Here is a 19,666-nt window from a genome sequence, read left to right on the forward strand (position 1 = left end):
TCTAAACATTAAGCCTCAAGATTCCTTAGGCCCCAGGGGACGTGCTTAGAGATTCTGTGCCATTCGACCCTTCCCAAGGGTCCCCATGCTGACCCTCATCTGGGCCGGGTTCTCCAACATCATTCCCTGCAAATATCCAAAGTCGCTGGGGGCAGAGACCATGTTGAGGTCAGGACTCCCCCCCCAACCCAGTGCCCAGCAGAGGACCCGGCACGGAGCAGGACACACCAGGGCTATGGGGTCTCTCTCCAGCATCTTCTCCTCTTCCCTCATTGGGTGGCAGCTATAGTCTGGGGTGGGGTAGAAACAGGCCCCCTCCATTCCCACCCTAGCCCGCCCCGCACCTTCCCATCCTGATTGATTGAGAAAACCAGGATTAACCAGCACCTGACTTTCTTCTGGCCCAGGAGCTGATTCAAGAACAGCCACACGGACGGATAGCTCTGCCTTCTCTCTCAGGCCAATGAGAGGGGAGGGAAAGGCGGCTGGGGAATTCTAGGAAAGAGGGTTCCTTCCTCTTCTGAGAGAGCCCCGGGAAATCTGTGCCCTCCCTCCTGGGGACCACGTGAAGTGAGGCTGAGAAATGAACGGGAAGGGAGTGGAATGCGGCAGGTACATGGAACCCAGCTGTGACGGAGAACGCCAGGGTGAAGCCTCCGCGGTGCCCTCTGAGGTTAGGTTGAGGCCATGTCGTTTGGCCTGGTCGAGGGGACGGGGACAGAAGTGATTCTCTCCACCCCCAGCCCTGACCCAGCGGACCACCTGCGTGTGACTCTCCATATCTCCCAATGCTGATGGCTCAACGCCGAGGATCCAGCAGACACCCCCAAGGAGACTCTAATGGCAGCGGTGGACTTGTCCTGTCTAGGCTGCCCGATTTGAGGCCTCTGGTCACATGTGGCTACTGAGCCCTTGAAAGGTGGCCAGTGCAACTGAGGAACTGAGTCTTTAATTTTATTGATTTTAAAAATTAATTTGGATTTAAACAGCTGCCGGTGACTACCCCTGTTCAAGAACATGTCAAGCAAAATGAGAAAGAACAGACTGGAATCCCTGAATCTCTCCATAGGAAGCTACCCAGCAGCCACTTTATGGGACTGTGACATTAACAAGAAATCAACCTTGATTATCATAGAATGAATCACTGGGATTTTAAGATTGTGTCAGCGGTGAACGGTCCTGACTGATGCACTGGGGCTTGTTGAGTGTTGACTCAGTGCACCGTTTGAGCACGCTGCCTGCCATATCTTACTTACCCATGGGGCTTTCCCTGGTGGCTCAGCTGGTGAAGAATCCGCCTTCAATGCAGGAGACCCCGGTTCAATTCCTGGATCAGGAAGATCCATTGGTGAAGGGATAGGCTACCCACTCCAGCATTCTTGGGCTTCCCTTGTGGCTCAGCTGGTAAAGAATCCACCTGCAATGTGGGAGACCTGGGTTCAATCCCTCGGCTGGGAAGATCCCCTGGAGAAGGGAAAGGCTACCCACTCCAGTGTTCTGGCCTGGAGAATTCCATGGACTGTATAGTCTATGGGGTCGCAAAGAGTCAGATACGACTGACCGACTCTCACAGCTCACAGCAACAACTGCAGGACATCAGTAGCATTATTACCCACGTGTTACAGGTGAGGAAACTGAAGCCCCAGGTGGTCACTGGTAGAGAAAGAAGCTGACTGGGATCCCCACCCAAGTCATCCAGCCTCAGAGCTAACATCAAGGGATCCATGAGGGATGCTCTAGTCGAGGCCCAGAAGAAGGCAGTGGCTACAGTGGAGATGATCCCCATACGGTTCTATCATCTAAGGGGGCTCAGAGAAGAAGGCTCATGGCATAAGGAGGTGCAAGGGACCTGGTGGTCTCGCCCCTGGCTTTGACCTCCTCCCTGGCTGCTGGCTCAGAGGGGCAGGCAGCTGATTGCTGGGATTTTGCACTCCCCCTCTGACAGGTGGGTGTCCCTCCACCGAGCACAGTGCGACACCTCCTCCTTCCCAAACCCATAGGCCTTCAGGACTCAGGATGCTAAACGCCACAGGGGACTACACCAGGGTTTAAGTGTCCATAGGTGAGAAAGCATCAGGTGGTCTGCTAAGCAGGAGGTCCAGGAGGTGGGGCAGGAGGGGACCTTGAGCCATGTGTCCCACAGGACATGGAAGAGAGGCGGGGACAAGAGGAGGCAGGGACATCGTGGGGAAAGACAGCATGTCTGAGAAGAGCCTACGGTGTTCCCAGGGCAGGAGGCTTCCTCTGAGGGATGCACAGAGGCCAGTGAGGTGAACTCGGGGTTATCATTCAGTTGCTAAGTGACGGCTGACCCTTTGCGACCCCACGGACTGCAGCACACCAGGCTTCCCTGTCCTTCACTATCTCCCAGAGCTTGCTCAAACTCATGTCCATTGAGTCAGTGATGCCATCCAACCATCTCATCCTCTGTCATCCCCTTCTCCTCCTGCCTTCAATCATTCCCAGCATCAGGGTCTTTTCCAGTGAGTCAGCTCTTCACATCAGGTGGCCAAAGTATTGGAGCGTCAGCATCTGTCCTTCCAGTGAATATTGGGGGTTGATCTCCAGGACTTGGGGTGGTGATCATTTATTTGATTGTTTATTTAATATATCTGGGCTTCCCCGGTGGCTCAATGCTAAAGAATCCACCTGCCAATGCAGGAGTCCTAGGAGATGTAGGTTTGATCCCTGGGTTGGGAGGATCTCCTAGAGGAGGGCATGGCAGCTCACTCCAATATTCTTGCCTGGAGAATCCCATGGACAGAGGAGCCTGGTGGGCTATAGTCCATGGGGTCATAGAGTCAGGCTCAGCTGAGCTCACACATTTATCATATCCATCACTTCCTACCATACGTCTAGAAATGTAAATTCTTCAGAGCCTTTCCTCAAGCATCAGTTCATCAATCCTTCAACCATGCTGTGTGGGGAGGGGACACACATCCACCCAGTTTGCACAGAAGGAAACAAGCTGAGAAGAGACGGGACCTGCTGGGGCAAAACCTGGGAGAAAACATGGATGATGAGCCAGGAGGCACAAGCTGATGGGGGCAGGGTCTGGGGAGAGGTCAGCTCTGGAGATGAGCACTCATTTGACCCACACGGGGCTTCTCAGCTGTGAACTCCCCCAAATATCCTGCATCAGAATCTCTCAGGATGTATATTTAAAATGCATATTCCAGGTCCCAGACCTGCTGACTGAGAATCTCCAAGCAGCATGAGCTGGGAGTCTGTATTTTAAATGCCAGCTCCATGGGTTTTGTGGGGGGGCTTCCCAGGTGGCACAGTGGTAAAGAAACTGCCTGACTATCCAGGAGACACAAGAGCCACAGGTTCAATCGCTGGGTCAGGAAGAGCCTTGGAGGAGGAAATGGCTACCCACCCCAGTATTCTTGCCTAGAGAATCCCATGGACCGAGGAGCCTGGCGGGTTGCAGTCCCTGGGGTCACAAACAGTTGGACACAACTGAGCGACTGAGCGCCATGGGTCACACTCCTACAAGAAAGAGTGTGAGAACTGGCATCTGGGTTAGGTTAGGGGGCTCTATGTCCTCAGGGAGCCTGCGGGGCTTTTTCCAGGGAGCAGCAGGATTCTGGACAGGGTCACCTGTCCTTAGAGCCCCCAGGATGACCCAGATGGGTATTGCGCAGCGTCTTCGCCCAGAGGGATGCTCCCTGAAGTGTGTGCACTCTGGGAGCACAGCGCAAGGGAGGGAGGAAAGGAGCAGAGACGCAAGAACAGAAGGAGAGATGGAGGCAACTCAGCGATGACAGGCAGAGCAAGAAAGTGGAGGGCGAGGGAGGCGGGGGAGCAGGAGAGAGACAGGAAGACAGAGGGAGACCGTGCAACATGATGGCTCCCATCTGCCGGGCCCCGGCCCCTCCCACGAGCAAGGGCAGGCCAGGCGGCTCAGTACCCCGCCCACAGCGCAGCCCCTACCCTACATGCCAGCCACCCCCTGCCCAGCTGCCAGGCGCTCGGGACTGGGCCACGTGGGTGTCTCCGTGACTACGCCCGGCGAGGCGCCCCCAGACACACACACGGTGGGGATGGGGCAGGAGGGGGCGAACCCTCCCGGGGCCCAGGAGTCCAGGGTGGGAGACCGCGGATTCTCTGCAGACTGAGGGGTGTGGGGGCTGGGCGGCAGGAGGCAAAGAGGCTGGGGTGACAGGGGGCATGGTTGAGGGCTTGCTGGGAAGCTGGGACCACGACCCGAAAAAGAAAGGGACCGCAAGTGGAATTTCACTGGGCACCTTCAGGTACCAGGGGCCTTGGCTACCTCATGCTGTTCGACCCTCACAGTTCTGCAGCGAGCAGACCTTGTCCCCATAATCAGATATGAAACTGAGGCCGAGAGATCACAGACCCCAGAGCCGAGACTCCTGCTCAGTTTCAAGTGCATCCAGTTCTAAATTCCACATTCTTTCCGCAGCACACGTTTCCAAGTTCACAAGACGACAAAGAACAGTACTGGAGACCTTGAAAACAGTTCCGATTGATAATACGGGGCTATCGCACGGTCGTCAGGACCAACCATTGCAGAGAGGTTCAGGGGTCTGGGGAAAGCAAAGTGGTTTCAGCAGAATGCCTTGCAACAGCCCCAAGGGTGGAGGGAGTTATCTATTTATCTACAATTCTCTATCTCACCATCTTCTAAAAAGTATTGAGGAGGTTACAATAAGATCCCATGTCCACTGCGCATGCTTAGGCACTCAGTCTTGTCTGACTCTTTGCGACCCCAAGGACTATAGCCCACCAGGCTCCTCCGTCCACGGGATTCTCCAGGCAAGGATACTGGCGTGGGTTGCCATTTCCTCCTCCGGGGGATCTTTCTGACCCAGAGACGGAACCTGGGTCCCCTGCATTGGCATTCTGATTCTTTATCCCTGAGTCACCTGGGAAGCCACTGCATGTCCAATGAGGCTGTCAAAATAGAAACTCAAAAATAACATTGCAGGAAGGATATATTTTTACATCACCACATGGATCAAAGGAGGAGTATTTTTTTAATCTCAAACTAATACAGATTCTATGATTGAACATTAAATTTACATGGAGCTTCCTGTGCAAGAAGGGAAATGCAACAAGTCACATGATTCAATCACAAGATGAACTACATGGACTTATCAAAAGAGAGATTTATTTCCCAATGCTAAGTGCTAGAAATCAGGGATAAGGGTTCCAGAAGAATAAGATGTCACAAACACTGGTTTTCCTGTTATATTGTTATACACACAGACTTACATATGTATAACTACAGACATAAAACATATGTGTATATAACAATAGAGTAGTTATATACCTGTATATATAACTCTATATACGCTTATAGTTTCATATATATGATCGTATAGACCTATATAGTTTTATATACAACTGTAGTTGTAGAGTTATACTGTATATAGTTACATGGTATATAGTTATATATAGCATATGCATGCATCTCTGCGTGTGTGTGTGTCTAAACTCAAAAGCAAGGGAATCCTTTCATAATAAACAGTAATAGAAAAGAATATGAAATGAATATATCTGTGCTGCACTTAGTTGCTCTGTTGTGTCTGATTCTTTGCGACCCTGTGAACTGTAGCCCGCCAGGCTCCTCTGTCCATGGGATTCTCCAGGTAAGAACACTGGAGTGGGTTGTTATGCCTTCCTCCAGGGAATCTTCCCAACCCAGGGATCGAAACCAGGTCTCCCACATTACAGGCAGATTCTTTACCATCTGAGTCACCAAACAATTCCTAGAGAGAAGAAGAGTTATATGCCTACAGATGGCCACTTTGACATTTCATTAAATTCCTTTTTAACAGTTTCACAAACTTCTGAGGAGGCCAATAGGAAGTATAATAAAATATAAATAAGAAGCAGAGTTATAAATAAATAAGAGATGAAACGATGATCTAGGCATATACACCCATGTAAAAATACTGCCTGGAGAAGCAGGCTATATGTTGTTACACTTAAATCATAGATCTGAGTCCACATTTCTTGGTAGTTAAAGGGAAAAGAAGAAACATAGACACATTGTTTATTATTCATGAGGAGAAAGCATCCCAGTGAATGACACACATGACAGCAAGATGTTAGAAGTAGCCTCTGTATTCAACAAAAAAGGAGTGAATGAATGAAAAAGAGTTTGTTCAAATGAAATATTTATCTCCATTGGAAATGAGGGGATTGAAGAATTTGGTAACAGTTGAGATGATGTTAACTTTTAGAAGAAGAGATATGCTTCATATGCTGTGATTCCAAATGATCTAGCTAAGTGCAGGTGTGGATCTGACTCCATGGTGATTATGGTTTCTGATTGTGAGTTCATCTTTGTGAGTTCCCCTCTGGGTGAATCTGATGATTTCCGCTATAAAAACTTCCTTTAGAACACATTCATGGCTGTTCTCTGGGGCCCCAGCATCTTCAATTTGTCTGGAAAGGGAGTATAAACCTGATCCCACATACACTTGGCCCCAGTGACTTCTTCTACCCAAGGTCCAGAGAGATCACACACTTCTTCCTCGTGTTCCAGAGGGTGTAGCATTTCTTGTTCGGCAGAGCAGTGCTTCATAATCCAGGCTTTATGAAGAAGGATCCATTCTAGGTGCCCAGGGTCACAAGGACGGATGCCAGAGCTCTGGTCCCTTAGTTCAGGCTCTGTTCCTGGACTGGCAACCCACGCACCATGGAGTCTGCTCTCTGCTTTGGCTGTGATTCCTTTTGCTTTCCAGGATCCCCCCTTTAATTGTAGTTGTTTAGTCGCTCAGTCATGTCCGAGTGTTTCGAGACCCTATGGACGGTAGGCTGCCAGACTCCTCTGTCCATGGGATTCTCCAGGAAAGAATACTGGAGTCGGTTGCCATACCCTCCTCCAGGGGATCTTCCTGACCCAGAGATCCAACTTGAATCTCCTTCATGGAAGATGGATTATTTACCACTGAGCCACAAGGGAAGGGAGGTTACATCCAACTTAATGTTTTTTAAAAATCACAGTTGATTTTATTGTGTTAGTTTCTGGTGTATAGCATAGTGATTTAGCTATATATATATATAATATTGTGCATATATATATATACACAATACAATTATAACAATATTGTAAATAAATAAAAATATATATATATATAAAATTGGGATTTCCCTGGTGGCTCAGATGGTAAAGAATCCACCTGTGATGGGGGAGACCTGGTTTCAATCCCTGGGTTGGGAAGATCCCCTGGAGGAGGGCATGGCAACCCACTCCAGTGTTCTTGCCTGGAGAATCCCATGGACAGAGGAGCCTGGAGGGGTACAGTCCACGGGGTCACAAAGAGTCGGACACGACTGAGTGACTAAGCACAGCACCGCACATACTTAGTACAGCTGTGAGAACAACACGACCAGATCAAATAACCACAGTACCACTTAGCTCTTAATACACACTACCCCAGAGCTTTCAAAAGAAGATAGGGGAACGTGGTTGAAACATGATAGAGGCAACAAAACGGAACCCTCAATTACACCACCAAACGCAGGCCCGAAGACTGAGTCAGGCTGCGAGTCAAAGATGAGGTTGGAGGTCTGGGAGTGTCACCTGTGGTCTGCCTCTGAATTTCTCCCCTTCACTTACCAGATCCTCATTGTACCATGGGGCGTGGAGTAGATGCTTTTAATCTTGTCAATGGAAGGAAGGAAGAAGAGCCAGGAAGAAAGAAGGGGGAGAGAGACACCATCTCTGATCCTCAGTAGCTCCTGGCTTTCCTGCACGACCTGCCTACCCTGCCTACCCTTTGGAAATTTCAGTCTGCAATGCATCTTGAGCCAAAGACATTTCACATGGCCTGTCCCATGAGCAGCATGTCGGGATCGTTATAGCATCGTGGGGCTTGGACAGAGAGAGTGACCACCCACTTCTAGACAGGACCTCTGGGTTCACATCCTGGGATATGTCTCACACTAGACGTTTCTTATTTTTTACATCTTTGATTATAAAAGGCCACAGGAACACAGGTATTTTGATCATGGCCTGTGAGAAGGAAACCAAAGTGCAGGGAGACAGTTTGGGTGGTGGCAGGACACAACGGAACAAGGACTGGGTTTCCTAATCTGTAATGAAGGACGTGTGTCCTCCAGCCTCCTGTTGGACCCTGTGCTCCCATCCAAAAGACAGAGCTCTGACTGTCGGTTCACTCACTGCCTCCCCAGCCAACTGGGAGTCATCCAAGCCCTGGACTGCATCTTCAGGGTCTAGGAGTGTGGGGCACTCAGGAGGAAGACTGGGATCATTAAGGAAATAGATAACTGAATAGATGGATGGATGTCCCATTCTGCCCACTAAAAGGTAAACCCCAGGAAGGCATGAGTGGGTCTTCCTGATCTGTAACTTCCCAGCAGGATCTCTGACACAGCATAGATCTTTGATAAACGTTCATTAATGAACAACTTGTAGATGGTTGGCTGGATGGATAAATAAATGGATGGATGATGGATAGAAAGGATGGATAGGTAGATGGATGGATAAAAGGATAAGAGGATAGATGGATGGATGGATGGATGGACAGGTAGATGGGTGAATGGATAGACAGATGGGTGGGTAGACAGACAGGTAGACAGACAGATGGATGGCTGGATAAATGAACAGATGGATGTACTATACTTTAGGGTCTGGGAGAAGATTCCTCTATTAGATGGATTTGTGCTAGATGCTTTTCAGGGTCCAACTAACTATATGATTTTGCTTCTCCATGGGCTTTACTGTGCTTTTCCAACAACCGTGCATTTTCCTGCGCCATACGCTCTGCAAGACAGGCCGTTTCTCCTCACCTGTCCTCATCTTCCTGGTGAACCCTCACACATCTTTCAAAGAGCAGCACAATTTCCCGAATCCTCCCTCTCCACAGCCAATTACTGCCTGCCTCTTCCAGGCTCCTCTGACTGCCCACGTTGCCCCATGCTGCAGCCTCTCTCATCAAACAAGGAGGCTCCCAAGAGCAAAGACCAGGCCTGACCTCCCTGTGTGCCCAGGCCTGGCCTCCAGCTCAGTCTTGGCTTTGGGAATTAAATAGAATTTTAAGCTCGCTCTGCCTTGACTTCTTTAGCACATCCTGAATGGTCTTTAACCAGAATCCTAGAAAATTGTTTTGAAGGTTAGGCAGAGCAGGCAATTAGTGACTAAGATTTTACCAGCACATAAGAAAGTCAGAATTTCATCTTTCCTGGCATGAAAGTTACAAGTTTCATTATCTGTTTCATCACATTAACATTTTTTTTTATAAAAGCTCTATTCATTTCGTTTTACCTCCGAAGTAGAAGAGGATGCTTTCCAGTTTTAATTGCTGAACTTACAGCTCAAGAGTGAGGTGTTTAGCAGCCTGCTCTGATGCCCAGCCATGCTCGGGACCCCTTAGACAAAGAGGAGGCGAGACCCTGTGCCCTGAGACTGGTGACTCCGAGGTACAGCCACCAAAAACATGGGATTTTCTGTTCTTGAGGACCCATTCTCACCCTGATTGTCACCAGCTACATAGGGAACATTTCTGACTTTAACGTTCCCATCAAATTTTTTCCTCTCTGCGCACACAGCACGCTGATCTGAAGGCTAAATTGGTCCTTCCAGATGACCTTAACACTCCATTTTACAGATAGGGAAACTGAGGTCCAGAACAGGGAAAGGATTGGCCTGAGGTCACAGAGCCACTGGTGAGATAACGAGGACTGAGGGGAACTTTTCCTTTGTCCTGCTGGTGATCTCTAAACTTGGCTTTCTTAGAAGGGCTGGGCCGGAAGGGACCAGCTGAGTGTGAATGACACGTCATCCCAAGCACGTTTAGTGTTCACTTTAGGTGTTTGCTCCTCAACCTTAAGATGGAGGTTCTTCCCCAAATGAGCACATTCCCTTGTGCTCCAATCAGAAAGCAGCTGAGCATTTCAATTCTGCTTTTTGCTCAATTTTCTAGGCAGGAAAAATCACATGGTTCAGACATGGGCATCCTAAAGCCAGTGAGGGATAGACTTGCAGCCCAGGACCTACAGAAAAGAACGTAATTCTTCGCAGGGAGTTTTTATTCTCTACACCCTAGAAATTTTGTTGATTGGAGGGACTGATGCTGAGGCTGAAGCTCCAATACTTTGGCCACCTGAGGCGAAGAGCCGACTCATTGGAAAAGACCCTGATCCTGGGAAAGACTGAAGGCAGGAGAAGGGGATGACAGAAGACAAGATGGTTAGATGGCATCACCAACTCACCAACGTGAGTTTGAGCAAGCTCCAGCAGATGGTGAAGGACAGGGAAGCCTGGTGTGCTGTGGTCCATGGGGTCACAAAGAGTCCGACACAACTGAGCAACTGGACAAAAAACCAAACAAACAAAAACAGCCTAGAAAGCAGGGCAGGGCTTCTCCTGAATGGTTACCCACTCCGTTTTTGGTGCTGGGCTTTAAATCCAGCACCTGTATCTTTAAACCCGTATGTGTCCAGTGCTTAGATATGTTGGGAGAATGGTGACTTTCTGGAGACAGGACACAGAGGAACACATCACCCTCACTCCTGCTATCACCTCTATGGGCAGAACCCACACAACATCTTCATAAACATAGCTCAGTGTTTTCATTTCTTGCAAAGTCTCCTTGCAAAGATTCCCAGGCTGCCTACCTGGTTTGTGGATGGTGCCCAGTGAGTTTGCAGAAAAGTGACTTGAGTGAAACATTTTTTTAAAGAGCAGGAAACATAAGAAGAGTGGTCAAGGGGGGACTTCCCTGACAGTCCAGTGTTTAAGACTTCATGCTTTCACTGCAGAGGGCACAGGTTCGATCCCTGGTCGGGCAACTAGGATCCCACATGCCTTGGGACGTGACCAGAAAAAAAAAGAGTAGTTGAGAACTCAGTGGGTCTTTGATCTCTTTTCCTCAGGGCTGGGCTCTGCCTCTCACTCGTAGCAGGAAAGCAGCGGTTAATTAAGTGGCTGAAACCCAACGGGAAGCTGTCCTCTTCCCCTTCCATCTTGCTGACTGCTCCAAGCCCAGCACTGGGAAAAGCCCGGTGAAAGGTTATTTCCTCCCTAAAGACCATGCCTCCTCCTCCGGATCTGTGATATTATCCCCAAGGAAAGCATGCTCCTATCTATCAACCTCTCACACGGGGGACAAGAAGAAGATGGTGGTCCTGTGTGATTCCATTCAAACTCACGGATGGGTAGAGATGCTCTCTACTCGGACAGCCTCCCTTCACGATGGGGAACCGAGGGTACCAGGCCAAGGACACAGGGCAGACAGACCTCTGTCCCACTCATTCCTGACCCCTCAAGGCCTCACCCAGTGGCTCTCCCTGGGAATTCAGGAAATGCTAGCTGATTTAAACTAGACCCGAGTCTTGTTATTCCCAGACAACGGCTTTTACTTCTAAACCACTTGATCTCAAACTTGGCTGTTTGCGAGTCACCGGGGTCATTTTCAAAAATACCAATGCCTAGATCTCACCTCGAAAGAGTCTGATAGAAGATGGTCTGGGGTGGGGCCTGGACACGGGGATTTTGAAAAACTCTCACGTGATTCCAACTTGTAACCAGGAGTGAGAACCACTGTTCCACATCACAGTGCTTCACAGGAGTAAAGAAAAAGCACTGCTGGTCTCTCGTGCCATTATTTCCTGTCCTCTCAGAGACAAGAGTAACAGGTTTGAGTCAGGAGAAAAATGGAGAAAGACCTTTATTTCACCCTTGGAAATAAGCTGTCCATCCCCTACCCTTGAAAGACACAGAAAAGGACAAGGTTTGGAGATCAAGTTAAATGTCCAATTTATTTTTATAACTTGAAACCAGAACAAACTTGGTTTTGAACAAGCGTACAAATGAAATGGCAGACACATGCTGAACTGAACATTGTGACATTAAGGGAAAAAAAAGAGGCCCAAAATCTTGTACAGAGAATAAAAGGAACAATAAATATTTTACTAAGCCATATTGAAATGACCTCCTGTCATCTCAACATTTTATCCATAATTAAAAAAAAAAAGTGCCCGTTTCTTAAACAGAGCACAAATACCAAGCAATAATAAATAGTTCCAAACTTGTAGTAAAAGACAGAACCTCCAAGTAAACAACAAAAGCTCATACAATATGTAATAGAAAAGGTAATAAAAATATTTCGCCTTGCCAGTACAAATGCAAACAACTTAACTCAATGTAACTTTGCTTCGCAGAGCTGATACAAGGAGCACCAAAATTCATGGGTTTGCCTGTGTTCCACAAAAATCCTTGACCGTCACTTAGGACCGGAACGAATGGCTGACTTCCCTACTTTTCACGTTGCTGCTTAGAGGAAGTCAGCCTCCTCCTCCTCCCCCATGAAAGACCCTCAAATGGCAAGTGGCAGGTTCCAATTGGGGCAACTTTGAACCAAGTTGTGGCAGTGTGGAAAACCAGCCTTGGGTCGGCTGCGTCCCCCTGGGGCCCGGGGCCTCTCTCACTGGGTCATCTGCTTCAGTGTTGGCTTTTTAAACACAAAAAAAGAGAAGCAAAAATGCTCATTTCTCTGCAGTCGACAGAGACACAATCTTTGTGCTTTAGGATGGCTTGATTCTGGCATCGTGGTGACTTTGCGGAAGCTGGTGAGAGCTGGCTAGCTTTTGTAACTACAGGAGGATCGCCTTGGAGGCTGCTCAAGGACCTCCTCCGGGCACCCGGAGAAAAGGGCAGCCCGTGGGTCTTCGGGTCGAACAGGTAGGAGACAAACATCTCAGCTTGATCTTCCACCTCTTCCCCCCATTCTTTTTACTTTGCAAAGGTAAGTGGCAAGAGGAAAAGCGTATTAAACAGAAAAGCGCCCAGAAGAGATATTTCTGCATTTGGTAAAGAAATTGCCCGAAAGGATGCTTGCTTATACTTTCATAACCTGAAATATAATGATTTCTTAGAGTTCCTGAAATAAAAAATGGCTTCCTGATATAGGTATTTTTTTTTAAACGTATTATTCCCTCATCCAAAAAACCACCACTTTATTATCTTAAAGCTACTTGGCTTTACAAAAAAAAAAAAAAAAAAAAAGAGGGGTGAGGGGGACAGAGAGGGAGAAATAAATCAGATAAAAATGAGCACATCAAGGGCTGACAGAGGTGGGAAGATGGAGAGGAAACACACGGGAAGGAAAGAGAAAGAACTGTGGCAAGGCACCGAATTCGTCCCAGGCCCTAGGCATTTGGAAACTGACGGAATGTAGGTTCCGGAGAGAAAGCAGCGGAGCAGGTAAGAAAGACAGCAGGCCACCACTCTCCACAGATTAAAAGGTCCTGGCTGTGATGGGGAGTCCTTCCTGAAATTCAATTTGCCCTGGTCCCAGCCGCAGACCACGTCACCTGCGCCTGGTTGACACGCCAGCTCCCTTTATTACATTTTTTTGTCTTGTGTTGCTTGGTTGCTTGACGTTCTCTCAAGGACTAGAGAAAGCTCGGTTTGCATTTCTTTCTGCTCTGAAGGGTGGGAGAGGTGGTGTTGGAGGCGGTGAAGAGAAGGCATGCGCTCGCTCCCCCAAGTCTGACATCTTTACAGATGCCTCGTACAGGAGGGAGGGCTCTGTGAAATGGTACCGACATCTCGACAAAAAAAAACTGATTTCTCCACTCAACGCGAATAAAGAATTTCCCATCCGGTCTGCTGTGGCCACACCAGGGAGCCTTGATGCAAGGTTCAGGGCATTCAGATTGAAGCCCTATTTCAAACAGTCCTTGGTAGAGGCCAATTCTGACAAAAATATATACAACTAAAATGATTTGTGAACCAAAGCATTTAGCTACTTCCTTTTGTTTCTTTTCCTCGAAGGTTGTCAAACAACCCTTTTTTTTTTTCTCCTGTACAATAGGACTTAACATACAAATTTTTTTTTTTGCAATATTTTATCCTGCCAAATTAAAAAAATATATTATGGCAGCCTGCTTGTTTTTGTTTTTTTTTTCTTTTTATTTCCAAATTCACTAACAAAAAGGTACATTAAATCCCTTTAAAAGGACAAGCTTACAGTTAAAAAATTACAAGCTCCAGTAAAAATACAGCAAGTGCCTACATCATATGAACCAACCAATATATCCATTCCAGAGGGAGGTGGGAGGAGAGAATTAAGCACAGATCAGAAATGTGGGGGGTTTTTTTCTGCAAAGCAATAACAATATTAAGCACTTTTTTTTCTACATACTTTTTCTACATGGTGTAGCAATCCCCTTTTAATCCCCAAATACAAGTTTCTATACATTTTTTTGAAATAAAAATTCAACACCCAAGGCAGAAAAAAATTTACTAAAACTCCGACTTTACAGTTACTGTGACAAGAACAAATTATTATAGACCCACCATTTAAATTTTACTGCAACATTTTCAAGGAAAAGAAAAGGGTTTTTTTTTTTTTTCTTGTTTTGTCAAATGCCCAGGCATTCTCGATTATTACAAATACTGGTCCACTTTTACAGTAATCAAGAAATTTTCATATATATAATATATACTAAAACCCCGTCACCAAAAGAAAACAATATACACGCAGCCACTGTGGCATTTTTTTTAATAACCTATTAAGCAAACTTTGAAAAAAACGATCGCTCCAACACACATACACACAATTTTTTTTTTACCCTTGTATGTATCCAATACTGTAAACGTATTTTTAAGACAGAGTGCACTAAATTTAACTTTAGAAAAAAATTAGCCATTGTTCCTGAATTGTTTTTTCATTCAACAATATCAACTTGTACCTTGTGTCACTTGAGTTTTAATTCAGCAGTAAGTCACCTCCACTCCACATCTAAGCAGCGTTGTCCCACAGGCAAAAGGGGCTGAGGTTAATTCAGCTAATGGATATCCAGGGTTGTGCTGGGTTTATTTCTTCATTTGATTGGGTCTTATGGCATTTTCACGTCTTCAACCAGGATTTTTGAAAATTTATTTAAAGTAAATGTGGCTTTGTTTCTAAAGAAATGTACTTTTCTTGTTTTACTTTTTTTAAAAAAGTCTTTTTCATTGCAAAAGAAAAAAAAAAAAAGTTTTGCATTTGTCTCAAGAGACTCAAATAGGAAGATCAGTTTTCAAGGCACTCACATCAAATTGAATGGCAGTAGAAACACTGTCCAATAAATTATTATTTTATTTTGTTCTTTATAGTGCCAGTACTGTGAATGCCACGCTTAGCAATACTGACACTCAATCTCAGCCATCCCTTACAGTTTAACCCACCTCTGGGCCAAAAAGAAGAAGATGCTGCAATTTCTTGTTGAGAAGCCATTTAATTTAAATGCAAACAAAAGCTTTAAAGTGCGGGTCAACAGAATTCAAATGTCTAATCTGAACAGTCCAATGTTTAGTACCTTCCAACCTAATGGGATAGAAAAAAAAAAAACCAAAAACTGGGAAGTAGCGCTGGGCACCTTCGGATGGAACTCTTCCCGCTTTGCAGTAAAAGGGAACTGAAATTGGCAAGATTCCCCACCCCATCCGTATAATGTCATCAGTGTGCATTGCACGAGAGAATACTAACTTCCCTCAAGTCACCATCAGGACACTTGTCTGCTTGAGAAACGGTCTGTTGTCCCTGGTAGCAACGGATGACTTAGGATTTCTGCGGTGAGGGTGATAAAAAGAGAGAGAGAAACGGTCAAGCCAGAAGAAGCCTGAAAGAACACGGCTGGTTTCTTTCCTTTCTGTGTTATTGCAGGCCACCACCATCTATCTACCCCCCAAAGTACCCTCAGCCTATTTTATTTAGTTTAATCTATGGCAAATAGCAGAGATGGCATTCCAGGGCACATCGACATTCCAAGAAACGGATGGGATCTGCTGGGAATGCACAATTCTAGAACGCTCTTGGGCCATTTCCTGGGGTAAAGTCCTCAAAAACTCCTGTTTCTCTGGCAGTGCTGAGTATTTGGGGAGGTGGGGGGAGGGAAAGCCCACCATTCAAAGGTTTCCTTATGTATGGCAAAGTTGAAGTCAACACAGAAAAGGCCTCCCTTACTCAGGACATCATCAGTGCTACATCTCCATTCCAATTCTGAAACAAAGTGCTACAACTTTAAAGATTGTTATCCGCTGTACATCCACCCCCCTCCCCCCAAAAATGCATGCCACTTTTTATTTCAGGACAAAAAAAAAGAAGGAATAAAAAAGTAAACAACTTTAAAAGTCATTTAAGTGTTGGCTTCTTCACAAGAAATTACACATGCTTAGCTTAGATTTCAAAAAAAGCAGCGCCCTCCCCCACCCCCAAATTATAATTTAAAAGATAGCTTCCCCTCTACAGAGCCCAGGAGTCATCGCTCAGGCTACTACTGGGTTAAAGAAGAAGAAGAAAAAAAAAAACAACTAAAGAAGGGATGGATACCCAACAAAATCTCTTAAAGGAATTTCAACAGAAAGAATAACAATAAAAAGTACCTGCACATGCCAAAACAATTACAAAACCCAATAAATACAGAAATTATTGCACAGTTAAAAGGCTCCACAATTTTTTTTGTTTGTCTGTTTGCTTTTACTGCCTTAATCAACCCTCGGGTTTCCATAGGACTTCGCAGACACAGGTTAGGTTGGAGGGCCGCCTCCCCTGGGCGCCGGGGACCCGCGGGGGGCGCCGAGCGGCGGTGACGCGGAGGCAAGTGTCAGGTCAGCATTCTCTCGCTTGGCGACGGGGCGACTGTACAGGTGCGCGGGGTGGGGCCCGGGCCCCCGCGCGCGCGCACACACGCGCACACGCGCTTAGCTCCTCTCCGCCTGCTCGATTTTGACGTCGTTAGTCAGCAAGTGCTCGCCGTGCCACTTTTTCATGTGTTTCTCCAGGGTGCTATAGACGCTGAAGGGCATTTGGCAGATGTCGCAGCGGTACACCTCCTTGCCGATCTGCCCGTGCGTCTTCATGTGGCGCGTGAGCTTGCTGCTCTGCGCACAGGCGTAGTTGCACAGCTCGCACTTGTAAGGCCGCTCGCCGGTGTGGCTCCGCCGGTGCACCGTCAGGTTGCTGCAGTTCTTGAACACCTTGCCGCAGTACTCGCACGTGTCGCTGCGCCGGCCCTCCTTGGAGCTCGGCCGCCCGGGGCCCGGGCCGCCCAGGTGCGGCGTGCTGCCCCCGCTGGCCGTGCCGCTGCGGCCCGACAGCCCGCCGTCCAGCAGGTCCCCGGGCGGCGTGGAGAAGCGCAGGCTGCCGTTCTCGGACGAGTGCTCCGACGACGTGGCGAAGGGCGACTGGCGCGCGTCCGTGAAGCCCAGGAAGGGGTCCTTCATGAAGTGCCGCGACGCCGCGTAGCCCACCAGCCACTGCGAGTACACGTTCTCCGACGGGATGAGCGCGGCCGGCGGCAGCTCTAGGTCCTTCTCCACCTTGATGCGCTTGGCCGCGCTGTTGAGGCCGGGACTGGGCAGCGGCGCCGGCTTGCGCGGGAAGAGGCCCGGGAAGGGCTCGGCGCCCGGCGCGAAGCCGCCGCCGCGCCCGTTGACCGCGCCCCCGGGGCCCGCGTCGCCGCAGCCCCCGGCGTCGTCGTCGTCGCCCGGGTCCCCGCCGCCCCCGCCGCCGCCGGCCGCGCGCTTCAGGAAGGCGCCGCGCTTCTGCTTGTCGGCCAGCAGGTCGCCGTAGGGCGGCAGCGCACCCAGGCCCACGTTCTCCATGACCTTGCCCAGCACCAGCGCCTTCTCGTCGGCCAGCGCCTTGGCCGCGGCGCCGCCGCCCGCGCCCGGCACGCCAGCCACCCCGCCGCCGCCGCCGCCGCCGCCGTTCTCCCGGTTGCGGCTCAGCTCCGAGTCCATGCTGAAGCTCGACTCGGGCCGGCTCTCGTTCTCCAGCAGCAGCTCCTCCTCCTCCTCCTCCTCCTCCTCGTCCTCCTCCTCGGGCTCATGGCCCAGCGACGGGTCGCTCTCGTGGTGGCGGAAGTCGCCGTCGGCCGCCTTGAGGCCCTCGCCGGCCAGCTCGCTGGTGCCGGGCTCCGGGGAGCTGGCGGCCGAGAGCCCGTCGTCGGAGCGGCCGGCCAGCGAGCCGGCCTTGTGCATGTGCGTCTTCATGTGGCGCTTGAGCTTGCTCGCCTGCGAGCACGCGTGGTCGCACAACTGGCACTTGTAGGGCTTCTCGCCCGTGTGGCTGCGCCGGTGCACGATGAGATTGCTCTGGAACTTGAACGTCTTGCCGCAGAACTCGCAGGACTTGCTCTTGGCCGGCGGCTGTGGCGGCGGCGTGCCGCCGGGGGGCATGGGCGGCAGCGGCGGCGTGCTCAGGAACGGGGACTTGGGGCTGGGCTGGAAGGGGTTCAGGAGCCGGTGCATAGGGTTGCCGCGGCCCGGGGACACGGGCGGCGGCGTGGAGCTGTTGCCCGCCAGCTCGCGCAGCCGCCGCGAGAAGTCCATGGCGGGCGAGTCGATGGCCATGGGGTTCAGGCGCATGACTCGGTCGAAGGCACTGGGGTGCTGGGCGACAAGCCCCATCTCCTCGGCGCTGAGGCGGTGCGGGTCCAGGTGGTGACGCGGCGGCGGGCTGAAGAGCGGCGGCGTGCCCGGCAGGCGGCCCTCGCCGAAGCCCGGGTGGTCCCGCAGGATGGGGCCCGTCATGCGCAGCAGGTTGAAGGGGTTGCTGTCGCCCAGGAAATTCATGAGTGGTGACTGGGCCACGGCCTCGGGCCCCAGCGGCGGCGGGATGGTGAGCCGCGGCGTGAGCGAGCTGCTGGCCGGCCCGGGCTCCAGGTAGATTCGAAAGCCGTGCGTGTTCTGCGCGTGCTGCAGCAGGAACCACGCGCTGTTGAAGGGCTGCTTGCACGTTGTGCAAATGTAGCTGGAAGGCTCATCTTTACCTGGGGAGACACACGGACAGAAAGAGGCAAGAGAGACATGAGATGCGGGCGGGGGCGCGGCTCTCAGGGGCGGCAGTGGACCGCTGCGGAGCAGGCCCAGGCCGGCGACGCCCAGGCAGACCCCCTGGCAGACCCCTGGCTAGAGAAGCTTCTGTGTGGCAGCCTTACTTAGCAAGTTACTCCAATTGGTAGACCTGGCTCTGTGCCCTTATAACATGATGTCTTTAAACCCATCATCTCAGAAGCCAAAGGAGATGTTATATGTGAGAATGCCTGATTCCACCAATGGGAAGTATACAAAGGCTGGGCTGCCTTAAAGATAGCGAGGCAAAGTTCAGCCATCATGCAGCCCCTGATAATTCTTTGAGGGTGGGATAGGGAGTGGGGGGGGGGGTGGTTACTGCCCTGTGCCTTGTAGGATGTTTGGAGGCTTACCCACTAGAAGTCAGTCTCACTCCCTCCTCTCCCAGTCATGAGAATCAAAAATCTCTCCAGGCATTGCCAAACCTCTCTGGGGGACAAAACAACTCCCCCCTTCCCCACCCAGTCATGACTAGGCAAATCTTCCATCCAAGGAAGTTCTAAGAAACACAAATCAAACTGAATCACCTCGCAAACATTTTAAGAGAACTGGCTGATAACCTTTGCGTCATTTGGGACTTGAGCTACAGGAAATCGTAGGGTTTCATACACCAGTGTCTGTGCAGAAAGCACCGTCCACGTTAAACACGGATGCACATAGGAACAGGACTTCAGCATCGTAAGAACATCACTACTGGCTGGCAGCTCCCCACCCCCCATCACTGACCTAATGGCTTCACACAGACACACACACACCTAACCACAGCATGGACTCTGGCCTTGAGACCCCTCGGGGCGGGGGGACTATATGAGGTCCCTTGTC

The 19,666-nt window shown here is 49.7% G+C and overlaps 1 protein-coding gene across 3 annotated transcripts in view; it reads right to left on the bottom strand.

The window, feature by feature from the left end:
- Nucleotides 1-16,226: 16,226 nt before the first annotated feature.
- The window catches only part of BCL11B (BCL11 transcription factor B), a 96,775-nt gene continuing 93,335 nt past the window's right edge, over nucleotides 16,227-19,666 (bottom strand). For all 3 annotated transcript variants that reach the window (XM_065906342.1, XM_065906341.1, XM_065906343.1), the window contains exon 3: nucleotides 16,227-18,762. In XM_065906342.1, the coding sequence (XP_065762414.1) occupies nucleotides 16,691-18,762 (2,072 nt within the window). In that variant the 3' untranslated portion in view covers nucleotides 16,227-16,690. The remainder of the gene's footprint in view (nucleotides 18,763-19,666) is intronic.

The sequence above is a fragment of the Muntiacus reevesi genome, chromosome 15 (genome assembly GCF_963930625.1).
Source record: "Muntiacus reevesi chromosome 15, mMunRee1.1, whole genome shotgun sequence".
Classification (NCBI taxonomy): domain Eukaryota; kingdom Metazoa; phylum Chordata; class Mammalia; order Artiodactyla; family Cervidae; genus Muntiacus; species Muntiacus reevesi.